This window comes from Medicago sativa, chromosome 2 (assembly GCF_051527215.1).
Source record: "Medicago sativa cultivar Bolivia chromosome 2, Bolivia_mono, whole genome shotgun sequence".
NCBI lineage: Eukaryota > Viridiplantae > Streptophyta > Magnoliopsida > Fabales > Fabaceae > Medicago > Medicago sativa.
The window spans coordinates 46,859,758-46,874,601 of record NC_140750.1 but is presented as its reverse complement, the minus strand read 5'-3'; the positions used below and the strand labels follow the sequence as shown (position 1 = coordinate 46,874,601).

The following is a 14,844-nucleotide window of genomic DNA, read 5'->3' as shown; positions in this document are numbered from 1 at the left end:
TCCTTCTTGTTATCTGTTTGCTGGTGACCTAGACTCGTTGAAGGTTTTGTTTAATTTGATTCAGAAGTATGGTTGCAGTTATGACTATTAAATTTTGTCAAATTTAAAGAAAAAGGCCAGATTTGATTTGGTACTGTACCTGGCGTAATCAGAAAATTAAAAAAAAATGTCATAATTCACATCGGTGTGTATCAAACTGATGTGAAACGTGTTCTAGAAAACTGGAATTCACATCGGGGCGCTTCACTACCGATGTGAATTATGCCTATGTGACATCGGCTGCCTTTGTGAAACCGATGTGAAATCCTATGTTTTCAGACTATTAGCTCACATATCAAATCAGTTAGTACGTGCCAGATGTGATTTAAGATATATCACAACGGTTCATTGCCCGATGCGAAAAGTGAATGACATACCACCTCACCTTTAGTTACATCGATTGCCACCCGATGTGAAATGTCGATTTCAACCGATGTGAAATGTCATTTCTGTAGTAGTGTTTATATCCAAAATGAAGGGAATTAAATGTGGAATCCAAAAATCCAATTATTACTCGATTATGGATTACACAGCGGTATATACGAGTCAGTGAAGGCCATACGAATTTCGTCTCAAAGTCCTAAATTCAAGTGTAACCACTTATCTAAACATTCACCATTCAAAACACATCAACAATTCATCAAAGTTACTAAATCAGTTTTCCATAATCATTTCTTAATTTCTAAACTATAATTTCAATCCATTTTCCAAAAGTTCAATCTTAATAGTAAACTCACCTTGAATGTTATTCCATAGCTTCTTATGCATCACACAAGTCGCTACCATATTCACCACAACATACCATATTCCAATGGCTTAAATCATCATGGTTACTCCTAAAAACATGCTTGCAAGTGATTTCCCATGGATTTGAAACCAAAATGAAGATTTGGGAACAAATGAGGGAAAGGGCGGTTTAGAACAACGAATGGTGGGAGTATGAATTTGAGCTTGATTCTTGTAAATATCATCTCTAGGGACCCAATTGACACTTAATCTTGATGATTCCTTGAAGAAATTGATGGATTGGTCATGGTTAGGGTATGGTGAGAGGAGGACCGATTTTGTGAAGGGAAGGAGAAGAGGAAAATTTTTTGGAATGGTTTAGAAGCTTGGAGAAAGTGGGAGAAAAATGGTCCAATTTCTAAAAAAATCTTATGTCCAAATGACCAAATTACCCCTCAAGAGAAATAACTTAATTACCCTCCATTATCTCGTAACCATTTTAACTCCTTAAGTCCGTTGGGATGATATTATACGGTCTTGAAAAATCTTGTGTGAAATTCTCATTTCGCCCTTACTTACATCTCAAGAATGATATTAACTAACAAATAATTCGACAGTGTTTTTAAGCGGGATATTATACTCCCTCTCTCATAACCCTAAAACAAATTTTAAAATCAATTTCTCAGTGTGTTGCTCTTCAATCAACTTCTGGTGTCCTGCTCTTCAATCAATTTCTTCCAAAATCTTCTCAAGCTCATCAATCAATTTCTCAATCTCACCAAGGTTAGCTTCTCTTCTCTTCACTTTAGAGAATTCTCTGTTTTTTTTAATTTCTCAGTGTTTTCTTCAACAAATCAAGCATGTTGCCATAAACTTGTATCTGATTCTTGGTTCAATTTTAGGGTTTATTTTGTTTTACTTATTAGGTTTTTTAGTGTGCTTAACTACCTAGACATGGATTCATGTTTGCTGTTGAAAATAATTGTGGGTTTTGTGCTTAATTTTATTGTGCCTGCTTAATCACTTTCACGATTTCTCTTTTCAATTTCAAGTACTTGGATTTTTTTCTTTTTTGTTAAAGATTCAATTTTGTTTTCATCAATGGCCTTATTGCATACCCTTTATGTTTTTTTAGTATGACCCTTGGAGGTAGCTTAGACCAATAAAAACACTAATATTGGTATTAGTAGCTTACCCGAAAATATTTGTCAAAATAAAGACCACTAAATGTATTAGGAAGCTAAAATAATAAAATAACTATTTGAAAGTTTGGCTCAAAGTCAGTACGAGTAGACGATCTTATTAGCCTTGAGAAAAATATTCCAATAGTGATATGTAAATTGGAACGCATTTTTCCTCCGGGTTTTTTTGACTCAATGGAACACTTACCCATTCACTTACCATATGAGGCAAGAGTTGGAGGTACAGTGCAATATAGATGGATGTATCCCTTTGAGAGGTATTATTTTCATGCACCATAGACACAATTTTTAGCTTATTGTCTACATCAATAGTTCATTTTTTTTTTTTGTAAATTTTGTGTTACTAAAAAATTCTTTATTTATCGCAGATTTCTCCATCACAATTTTTAGCTTAACAATTTGTATTAACAGGTTCAATCCATCATCTGCTATTCGTTTCTTGACGAAATCCATTAAGAGCAAATTGGATTGGTTTTGTCCTACATGGGGACATGCATCTATTGACCAGAAGTTGTTATGGTTTACTGAATTTAAGGTAATAGTTATATAACTAGTAATTTATAGTTAATTATTAATATATTTCTTTAAGAAGAATACTTAGCTACAACGCTTTATATACAGTTCAGTCGGTTCTTAACATAAATTTTGCTAAACGACTTTGTTTTAATGATACAAAATGCCTTTGCTGACGTAAGTTTTTGGTAGTTAAGATGAATATTAGTGTAGAACAGTACAAACAGTGCACAAAGTACTTTATCTAGTGTTTTTTTTTTCATTAGTTAGATGTAATTTACTGAATAATTAAAGACTCTTGAAATTTTTGGATTGCTAATATGTTAATTGGGTGCAATTTTGTAGAAGTATTGTAAATGGCATCCTAAATATGATGCAAAGATTCGACAAATTTTTTAAATCAATGGAGAAGCTAGATTCAGAGGTATGATGTATCAAGAGAGGAAAAACTATGCAGAAAATTCTGAATACAGGCCAAAGTACATCCCTGAGCTAGTATGGAATCAATTAATACATTATTGGGCATCCGATAAAAATTTTAAGAATTTATCAGTGGCAAACACTGCAAATCGTGCTTCAACTCAAGGTAGCTCCATTCATACTGCTGGTTCTATATCTATGGGTGAGAAGGAACGTAGGATGGTAATACACGTGATATTTTCTCATTAATTTGTGAAAAACATATTGGAAATTTTCTCATTGAAGTTATGGAAAAAATGTAGGAGAATGAAACAGGAGTCAAGCCTCCAGTGGAGGAGGTATTTGCTATTTGCCATATTAGAAAGGATAAGAAATGGGTTGATAGTAGAGCTGAGCATGCCTATGTAAGTAGCTCTTTAACATTACATATTTATCTATAATTTAGTTATGATAATAGAGCTGAGAAAGGCAGAAAGCTGGCCACCATACCTGGTATCAAACAGACCTGCTAACAAAGTAGCCTGTGCACGGCAACTAGCCGAACCAAAACCAGATTTATCTATGATTTTACTAAAATTACAGATTTTAATTGGTTGTTAGTTAAATGACTAACATAATTCAAAATTGCGGGGAGCTTTTAAGAAGAGAAAAGCAGAGCTTTTGGAAATATCTATGTCTCAAAATCAAGAGGAAGAATGATTGTCTTCTGAAAGCCATCATAATATGCCAGATGACTTTACTATTTGGAAGGAAGTAGCTCCCAAAGGTAAAAAAGGAAAATTATATGGTTTAGGTTCTATAGGAACAAATGCTTTGAAGTATACTATTGGTTCATGCTCAAATGCCTTTAAGGAAAAACACATGGAACAAGAGCTCTTAAAATGGAAAGAAAAGGCAAAAGAGCAAGATCGTATAAACCAACAACAAAAACAAAAATTGGAGCAGCAACAAAAAAGAATTGAGTCAAATGAAAGCATGCTTGCAACTTTATTTGAAAAGTTGAATATGTCACTGCCTCCAAACTTTGCTTGTGCGACACCTATGCAAGATGAACCAAATGATGTTGGTGAAGCCTCTAATGGAAACGATGATAATTTTGGATTTGAATGATAAGTTTGGCCCAACTGGTTTTATGTTGTTCAACTGTTTTGTGGTTGTTGCTACCAGCTTCTCTTTTTTTGATGAATTGTGTGTTTGACTGCTGTTGTCTTATGTTTCCAAACCTGTTTACCTTGTTTTTTTGGCTATTTACTTTTTGAGGGCAGTTGTTGTCTCCCCTATCCCTGCTAGTGCACTTGATTGTGTTACTTTTATTGTTGAGTACTAACTAATGAACAATTTAGTCATGTTAGTTTGTGATATATTGTGTTAGAACATTGAGCACTTAGATAAATCTAGTTTATATAATTTTGTTTCAGACAATGAGCATTTGTTTACTCTTGAATTATTATTTATTTTTATTTGATTTAGTATGTATTATTGAATATAAATTTTACATATTAGAATTTATCTCAAACTCATTAAAAAATATGAATTGTGGCAATTCTGTAAAACAAAAAAAATTATAACCACAACCAAAAAGCGTGGAAAATATTTTAAAGCAATTATAATCCGTCCGAAAATCTCTGGAAAATTTATCTTAAATCCGTCTGAAAAACGTAGGAAATTATAACTCAATTCCATTTGAAAATCGTAGTAAATTAAATTCAATTCCATCTGAAAACCGTGGGAAATTAAATTCAATTCCTTCTAAAAACCGTTGGAAATTAAATTCAATTCCGTCGGAAAACCGTAGGAAATTAAACTCAATTCCGTCCGAAATCCGTTTGAAATTTAGTCCAATATCCCACAACTGTGTCTGTGCGAAAACCGTACGAAATCTATCTTAAATATATTTCGGACGGAATTTGGGACGAAAATAAGATTTGCGATGCGGTTTTTTCGGACAACGCCCAATCTGTCCGAATTCCGTCCGAAAACTCATTTCCGTGGGAAAGTTCCGTTAATTCCGTCCGAAAATGACTTTTTTTTAGTGGTGGACTTCTGGAAAACGTTGCAACCATTCATAGTTCCCATAGCCATATCCAACCTTTCTTCCAGCACTCGAATTGTACCCGGACTCTTGATCCACGTAAAAGGCTGACCATGCAATTTAATATCAGATAAGGCACAATCATCAACCGCTTCACGAAAACCCATACACAACCAATTATGATGAAGATGAATTCCAACTTTGTCTTGTTGAGACAACAAGTCATTAAAGTCCCCAATGATACACCACGGAAGAGATGACATATCCCGCAGCTCCCGAAGTAAATCCCAAGCATCACGACGACGAGCATGTTCAGGAAAGCCATAATAACAAGTTAATCTCCAATCACCAGCTTCTCTATCATCCACAATCAGATTAATGAAATTTCGAGAGTAATTTAACACACGACAATTAGAAACATCTTTCCAAAACACTGCCAGCCCACCGCTCCTGCCTTCCACATCAACTGCTAAGCATGAATCATATCCCAACATGACACGGATATTTTCCATGCTTCGTGTAGTAGCCAACATTTCAGATAGGAAAAGAATTTCTGGTTTGTGTCCCCGGGCCAGGTTTCGAAGATTTGGAACTGCACTCGGGCTGCCCAATCCCCGGCAGTTCCAACTCAAAATAATAATTGGTCCCGGCAGTCCTGGCTGTCAGGACGTGCCGATAAAAATTGTTGATTTGTCTGATTTGTGGAATCCTCGACATGTTGTTTGTTGTAACACCCCATTTTCCCAACATATAAAAATTTCAATAATAAATCAGAGTATTCAACTTAAAACAGGATGTCACACTTCTTTCAAAATTTAAATAGAATAAAATTACTATTTATTCAAACAGCACATGTCAATATATCAATTACTTTGCAGCGGAAAATAAAACATTTTAATTAATTCATAATAATGGCACTATGGCCTCAACATCATTCAACTTATTAAAATCTAAATCAAAGGTTCTTCAACATAATTCATAATATAAACATAGGTCATGACAAATAACATAGTTCATGATAAAATAACATTGTTCATGGCAAATACGTAACACATGGAAAACAAGCAATATCCCCATCCCGTTACGTATTAGAGCAACCTAAGACGACATGGCGGAGACTACTCAAGACTGCAACTATTCTTAGTCACCTGCAAGTTATCCATGTAAGGCAACAATTTCCAAGCAGAAGGGGTGAGATTTCACATTCAATAATAATAAACATATAATTCATCAGCAGAATTTAACAACATAAATAACACTTATTTAACTATGTTACTTCATCATAATACTTCTTAATTCAACTCCTTAATTTATTGATAACTTGGCAACAACGACAATAGATCAACTACAACATCTACAACTTCGACTAGACATCAAGGACGATGCAACAACAACTCTTTAACTTTGACAATGCAACAACAACTAAGACATCATGCATGTGGTACCATTTAGGGCATAAGCCCTCGTCTCTATTGAGCATAAAAGGCTCTCAGGGCTTGAGCCCTCGTCGCTTTTGAGCACAAGGCTCCAGGGCTTGAGCCCTCGTCGCTATTGAGCAAAATGCTCCAGGGCTTAAGCCCTCATCGTTTGTATGAATAGACTTAACAATTTGACGTCTTAACATCCTAACATCTTAACAACTCAACAACTTGGCATCTTAACATCTTAACATCTTAACAACTCAACAACTAAGACATCATATAACATCGTATTCAAACATCAACAATTCATCATGCATCTTTGTAAAAACATAATAAATTATATATAACATATGTTCATGTCAAACCAAGGCTACTAGAAAGATATCACAATTATCAACAACTTTCATGTTTATACCAAAGACCAATTCAAAATAGAAACATATGAACAAAATGCAAAAACATGAAACAGAGAATGTTGTCACTGTACAATTTTGATGTGACCTACGTGCGGTAATTTGACCATAACTCAAGTTCTATAAATCGTTTTGACATCAGACCAACGGCATTAGAAAGCTGACATTTATACCTACAACTTTCTTGTTTACACCTAAGACCAATTCCGCACCGATCAATACCAGTTTTCATATCAAAATTCGGGAAAAGTTATGCTGAAATTCATAAAAATTCACTGTGACCTACGTGCAGTAATTTGACCATAATTCAAGTTCTATTGGGTCTTTGCTTGTATGTCCATGCATCATAGTTATATTGAGTCATATGAGAAATGTAAAAGGAGGTGTACTTTTACATAGTTGAATTGTAAGAGGAGGTGTACTCTTACATATGATGTGCAGTTGGCATCATGAGGTGACGACCTTTGTTGTTGGTGACGATACCGCATGCATCTAGAAGAGTCTAGAACATTGCATGCATTGAATGGTTGATGAGTTGTGTCAAAATTGAATATGTGACTTGATGATTTTGTGCATTGGTGGAATTTGGTGAATGTTGCGATTATGTGGATTGGTGTATATGTATATTGGTGGATTTTGTTGATGGTAGTGAAATAAATGCTCTAATTGCATGTCTTTCCTAATTGTGCTTATACGCTTGGTGAATCTATTTGATGATAATTAATTTGGTAATAGTGATGAGGTGAGAATTGTATATGTGTATATACATATGATGTGGTGATTTCTTTGATGATGATGATTACTTGCTTATAACTTTAAAATGATGAACTGTACTTGTTGAGTTAAGTATGCTAAGTGAAGAATGAGGTGAGTAATCCTTTCATTGATTATTATTGATAAATGATGAGCTTGTGTCGATGTCTTGATTAGAGATTGAATATGTCTGTTATGCTATGATAGCTTGAGGTGCAAGTAATGGGGGATATTAATCATGTGATGCTAGTATTCTAGGAGGGATGGTTATGTATATGTGATATGTATGAATCCTTGAATGCTATGTTTTTATACATTGATTATGATTAATGTAATGCTTACCCCCAGTGGTTTCGACCGCCTACCTGTCTGTATGGATGGGTAGACATTGTGCAGGATTAGTCGCTTGGTGAGTTGCTTGGTGGATGTTTGGATAGCGGGAGCTAGCCTCCGTTATCATTCTGGCGTCGTAGTTTAGGGCTCTGATTAGGTTGAATCGGTGTCCTAGTTTTGTTGGATTATTTTATTTTGAGATGTACTCGTTGTTGAATTTTGGAGAATTTTATGTTGATGTTATTTGACCATGGAATATGTATTGATTTGGAGATATATGTTTGTATCTGCTGCGACTGTTGAGATATTATTATATATGCTTACTGTTTGTGGTTTAGTTGAGACGTAGCGTCTATTTCTTGAATATTTGTTATATTCGCGTGTTTTATCGCTTTAATAGAAATAAGGCGTTACATTCCGCACCGATCAATATCAATTTTCATATCAAAATTCGGGGCAAAGATGAAAATAATCAGAAAAATCAACTTATATTATTCAAACTTCACATTCATTCAAAATCATCACAATCAACAACAACAACTCAACATAATTCATACCCAATTCATAATATGACATTAACAATAACAATCATCAACAACCACAACTCATAATCATGAATCCAACCACAAATCAACAACAACATAACATAAATCATCAACTGAGCATAATTCATCAATTAAATTGTAATTCAAAACCCTATCTTCTTTTCAAACCCTAACTTCTCTAATCATCAAAATAAAACAACAACAAACATGTTAAACCCTATTTCAGAACCATATACTTATGATTAAAGAAGGTTAGTCCCACCCTTACCTTAGATTATTAAGTGACAACAACGTTCTACAGACTTCTCCTTCTCTGACTCTTCTCTTCTCTTTGTTTCTCCTCTTTCTCTAGGTTTCTCCTCTTTCTCCAAAACAGTTTTGCACGTAATATATTTTCTAACTCTAGCTCTCCTTTTTATATAAACCTTAACCTATTTATTTTCTTTTAATTCCAATTCTGCCCCAAAGCCTCATTATTCTAAATAATTATATTTCTCCACTAAATATATTCTTCCACTAAATATATTCTCCCACTAAATATATTCTAATAAATAATAAAATAAAGTCACTCAATAAAATATCAACATATCACATAATAAAATAAATCATATAATTCGACTCTATCTCAATAAAATAATTAAATAAACAAATATAGGCTACTAATATGTATATATATATATATATATATATATATATATATATATATATATATATATATATATATATATATATATATATATATATCAACACATAACAAAAATATCACTTATCAAATAAGTTAATTAAATTCTAGAAGAACAGACTCTAAACTTAAATAAATAAATAAATAAATAATAAAATAGGGCGTTACAACTCTCCCCAACTTAGAAAAATTTCGTCCTCGAAATTCAGAGCACGTGAGAAAATGAATTTAATTATTGCTTAAATATCTTAAATCATATATAACAAAATAGAAACTTCAAACAATACACAAAAACCACATTACAATTAGTCAGTTAAACATGATCACATAATAAAACATAACCATTAATTAGAAAACAAAACGACAGTATTCAACCGTCACACGACACAACGAATCATCTACTTGGCCGGACGGACCGACCTGCTCTGATACCAATTGTAACACCCCGTTTTCCCAACATATAAAAATATCAATAATAAATCAGAGTATTCAACTTAAAACAGGATGTCACACTTCTTTCAAAATTCAAATAGAATAAAATTACTATTTATTCAAACAACACCTGTCAATATATCAATTACTTTGCAGCGGAAAATAAATCATCTTAATTAATTCATCATAATAGCACTATGGCCTCAACATCATTCAACTTATTAAAATCTAAATCAAAGGTTCTTCAACATAATTCATAATATAAACATAGTTCATGACAAATAACATAGTTCATGATAAAATAACATTGTTCATGGAAAATACGTAACACATGGAAAACAAGCAATATCCCCATCCCGTTACGTATCAGAGCAACCTAAGACGACACGACGGAGACTACTCAAGACTGCAACTATTCTTGGTCACCTGCAAGTTACCCATGTAAGGCAACAATTTCCAAGCAGAAGGGGTGAGATTTCACATTCAATAATAATAAGCATATAATTCATCAGCAGAATTTAACAACATAAATAACACTTATTTAACTATGTTACTTCATCATAATACTTCTTAATTCAACTCCTTAATTTATTGATAGCTTGGCAACAACGACAATAGATCAACTACGACATCCACAACTTCGACTAGACATCAAGGACGATGCAACAACAACTCTTTAACTTCAACAATGCAACAACAACTAAGACATCATGCATGTGGTACCATTCAGGGCATAAGCCCTCGTCTCTATTGAGCATAAAAGGCTCCCAGGACTTGAGCCCTCGTCACTTTTGAGCACAAGGCTCCAGGGCTTGAGCCCTCGTCGCTATTGAGCAAAATGCTCCATGGCTTAAGCCCTCATCGTTTGTATTAATAGACTCAACAACTTGACGTCTTAAAATCCTAACATCTTAACAACTCAACAATTTGGCATCTTAACATCTTAACATTTTAACAACTCAACAACTAAGACATCATATAACGTCGTATTCAAACATCAACAATTCATCATGCATCTTTGTAAAAACATAATAAATTATACATAACATATTTTCATGTCAAACCAAGGCTGCTAGAAAGATATCGCAATTATCAACAACTTTCATGTTTATACCAAAGACCAATTCAAAACAGAAACATATGAACAAAACTCAAAAACATGAAACAGAGAATGCTGTCACTATGCAATTTTGCTGGGACCTACGTGCTGTAATTTGACCAAAACTCAAGTTCTATAAATCGTTTTGACGTCAACGACATTAGAAAGCTAATATCCATACCTACAACTTTTGTGTTTACTCCTAAGACAAATTCCGCATCGATCAATACCAGTTTTCATATCAAAATTCAGGAAAAGTTGTGAATTTGACCATAACTCAAGTTCTATGAATCGTTTTGATGTCAGACCAACGTCATTAGAAAGCTAACATCCATACCTACAAATTTTGTGTTTACACCTAAGACCAATTCCGCACCGATCAATATCAGTTTTCATATCAAAATTCGGGGCAGAGATGAAAATAATCAGAAAAATCAACTTATATTATTCAAACTTCACATTCATTCAAAATCATCACAATCAACAACAACAACTCAACATAATTCATACCCAATTCATAATATGACATTAACAACAACAATCATTAATAACCACAACTCATAATCATGAATCCAACCACAAATCAACAACAACATAACATAAATCATCAACTGAGCATAATTCATCAATTAAATTGCAATTCAAAACCCTATTTTCTTTTCAAACCCTAACTTCTCTAATCATCAAAATAAAACAACAACAAACATGTTAAACCCTATTTCAGAACCATATACTTATGATTAAAGAAGGTTAGTCCCACTCTTACCTTAGATTAAGTGACAACAAGGTTCTACAGACTTCTCCTTCTCTGACTCTTCTCTTCTCTTTGTTTCTCCTCTTTCTCTAGGTTTCTCCTCTTTCTCCAAAACAGTTTTGCACGTAATATATTTTCTAACTCTAGCTCTCCTTTTTATATAAACCTTAGCCTATTTATTTTCTCTTAATTCCAATTCTGCCCCAAAGCCTCATTATTCTAAATAATTATATTTATCCACTAAATATATTCTCCCACTAAATATGTTCTAATAAATAATAAAATAAAGTCACTCAATAAAATATCAACATATCACATAATAAAATAAATCATATAATTCGACTCTATCTCAATAAAATAATTAAATAAACAAATATAGGCTACTAATATATATATATCAACACATAACAAAAATATCACTTATCAAATAAGTTAATTAAATTCTAGAAGAACAGACTCTAAACTCAAATAAATAAATAAATAATAAAATAGGGCTTTACATTTGTCCTCTTGCATACGCTTTCTTTGAAACTGATATTTCATGTCTGCATTATTTTCCTCCTCACTAGTACGTTGCACCTGCTTTTGGTTATCAATAGTCGAGGAGATGGATGAATATGATGTACTCGACCCTATATCTTTAGTAAAAGTTAGTAAAGGAGCATTTACATGCCTTAACTCCTTCACACCATTGCTAGATCCACCTGACGCAAGCGTAGAACCAGTCTGCTTACCCACCACTACCTGACACGTGGTCATCCTATCCACAGAAGTCGGAGATGCATGCTGCCTACTTGACTCAGATTGTCCATCTCTTTCAGCTCTCCTCCCTCCCTCCTTCTCCACATCAGCCTTAGAAAGCCCATCTTCCCGCAACCACTATGATGACTCCCTCCCCCTAATAGCGTTTGACCACCGTTTTGGAATTGTAACATCTGGTTGAGAAAACTTAACCTCACACTTGTTCTCGCTATGGCCTAGCACCCCACACAAAAAACAGAAGGTTCCTAACCTCTCATATTTGAAATTCACCACACACCATTCTCCCCCATTCGCTTTAATCTTCTTCCCTATCTTCAATGGCTGTCTGATATCAAACCTCACCTTCAACATCATATACTCATGCCAGAAGCTAGAATTGTTATTTCCATCATACTCCAAAAACTCTCCAATACAGTTCCCTAACCCCATTCCGACTTTCTCCTTCATACCAGTTGGCAAATTGTAAACTCTAACCCATAGATTCTTGTAGTTCAATTGTATATCCTTCAACGGCATCCATATTCGCAACTTTTCCAGAACCAAAGAGTGACTGTCATATGTCCACGGACCGCCCTTTAGTACCTCCTCCATATCCAGTTTGTGAAAGAATTGGAACAAGAACAACTATGGTTGCGCTTCCTTCACAGCCACCCCCTTCACCGGTCGCCACACCTCAGACATTCATATCTTCATCTCCTTAAGCCGAACAGGACGATTGACAAGAAAGCATCCGACCAAACATAGGCAAGGATCATGTTCAGAACTTTCTTCCTCCCCAGTGTCAAAACTCAATCCTTCATCATCACTTACTGATAAGTCTTCCAATTTCACCTCTGTCATTGTGCCAGCACAACAGCACAACAGACTCCTACAAGAAGAGAAACACAAAAGCTCTCACAAAGATGAAGAGAAAACCTTCAACAATTGAAACCCTTGATAAGAGAAAATCGCACAAGAGAAGCAATCACACTCAGTAGCACAAAACATACAGTTGTATCATAGAAGCAGTTGTATCGCAAATTGAGATGGTAATCGCAAATAACTTTCTTTGGTTAGTCGCAAATTGCAGAAGCAGTCTATGAAAGCCACAATTGTAAAACGCATATCACAAATCGCATATCGCGTTTGTTTTTTTATGGAAATCGCAAATTTCTTTTCTTTCAGAAAGAATTTTAATCAATTCATCACCGCTTGAAAGATGTTTCACAAAGTGATAATCAATTCACCATGGCTTCGATGAATTTGGGTGTTATATTGAAGAATCGTAAAATGCTTTTCTTTCAGAAAGAATCAGAAATCGCTTTTAGTGTTTGCTTTCAGATAGAATCGTAAATCATTTTTATGATTGTGAGTGAGTTAGAGAAACATGGAACCAGGAAGAAGAAGAAGCACTTAAAGCATTGCAGAAGTGAGAATCACAATCGCGTTTGGATTCTTATCGCAATCGCGTTTGTGTTGTTGCAGAATCGCAATCACTTTACCTCCTGAATTTTATCGCAATCGCTTTTCTAATCTTATCGCAATCACTTCCTATTTTTTAATTCTCAATTGTTTCGAAACTAGATTCATATTCTAATTAATAATATAAAAATACAACTTCAAACGAATATCCTTATCACATTTTATGTTGTTATTTTCCTTAGTTAGTACAGAGGCAAAAAAAATAAAAGTTTATGTTTTTTTTTTTTATAAATAATTACAATGTTTGTTGTTTTGTAATAAATTATATAATGTAATTTTAATGATTTTTTTAAGGAAAAGCATTGCTATTTTATACATCTAATATGGGCAAAAAATTACAAGAACTGCTCTAACAAAAATAAAAATAAAAATAAAAACTAGACTTTTGACCGGTGCACGACGCGACCGGTGCACGACGCGACCGGTGCGCGACGCATGGGTCTTGTCGACTATAATAGAGACCAATGAATAATCTTTAACCCGTAAGATTATGGGTCGATCAATAAACACAAATTAAATTATTAGAGATACAATATTACAATCAAATTTGTCTTACTATGTCCTTCAATGACACTTGAATCTTATCAAATTTTACATTTTAGTTTTAAAAAACTAATCAATTAAAGACTGTTATTTTATTTTATCATAATATATTATTGGGGGATTATCTTCTCATTTTTTAAAAAAAATTATAAAGAAAAAAGATAAAAAGAATACTATATTATATTGTTGCACGGGTCAATAATTTCTTAGGTTAAATTGCTGCTAACCTAATGCAGCATTTTAGAGGGAAATTATTAGGTTAAGTTGTTGCAGACCTAATAAAATTAATAAATAAGGATTAGGGTAGCCGAGTTTGCATGAAAATTAGAGTATTCTGTTTGTAAACGTATTAAATAAGCGTACAAAATATTGTCAAAAAAAAAAAGGCAACAGGATAGGAATGAAATTGGTGCGATGCATTTTTTTAATATTAAATAAGTGTATAAAAAATTGTCAAAAAAAAAGGAATGAAATTGGTGCGATGAATTTTTTTAGTATTAAATAAGAGTACAAAATATTGTCAAAAAAAAGGCATGAAATTGTGCAATGCATTTTTTTAGTATTAAATAAGTGTACAAAATATTGACAAAAAAAAAGGCAATAGGATATGAATGAAATTGGTGCAATGCATTTTTTTAGATTGAATTTGTTAGGTTAAACTATTGTTAACCTAATACAACAAATTGGAGGGAAGATATTAGGTTAAGTTGCTGC

General features: G+C 33.5%; 1 protein-coding gene and 1 long non-coding RNA gene across 2 annotated transcripts; one reads left to right on the top strand and one right to left on the bottom strand.

The window, feature by feature from the left end:
• Window positions 1-2,380: 2,380 nt before the first annotated feature.
• On the top strand, window positions 2,381-3,404 carry LOC146946942 (uncharacterized). The gene is made up of 3 exons (XR_015028301.1): window positions 2,381-2,502; window positions 2,826-3,122; window positions 3,203-3,404. It is a non-coding gene; the product is annotated as an uncharacterized LOC146946942 (long non-coding RNA).
• An 8,839-nt stretch (window positions 3,405-12,243) lies between these two features.
• Window positions 12,244-12,717, bottom strand: LOC146946941 (uncharacterized protein At4g02000-like). The gene has a single exon (XM_085748338.1). It carries the CDS (start codon window positions 12,715-12,717, stop codon window positions 12,244-12,246), a length of 474 nt encoding a protein of 157 aa, XP_085604464.1.
• Window positions 12,718-14,844: the final 2,127 nt, after the last annotated feature.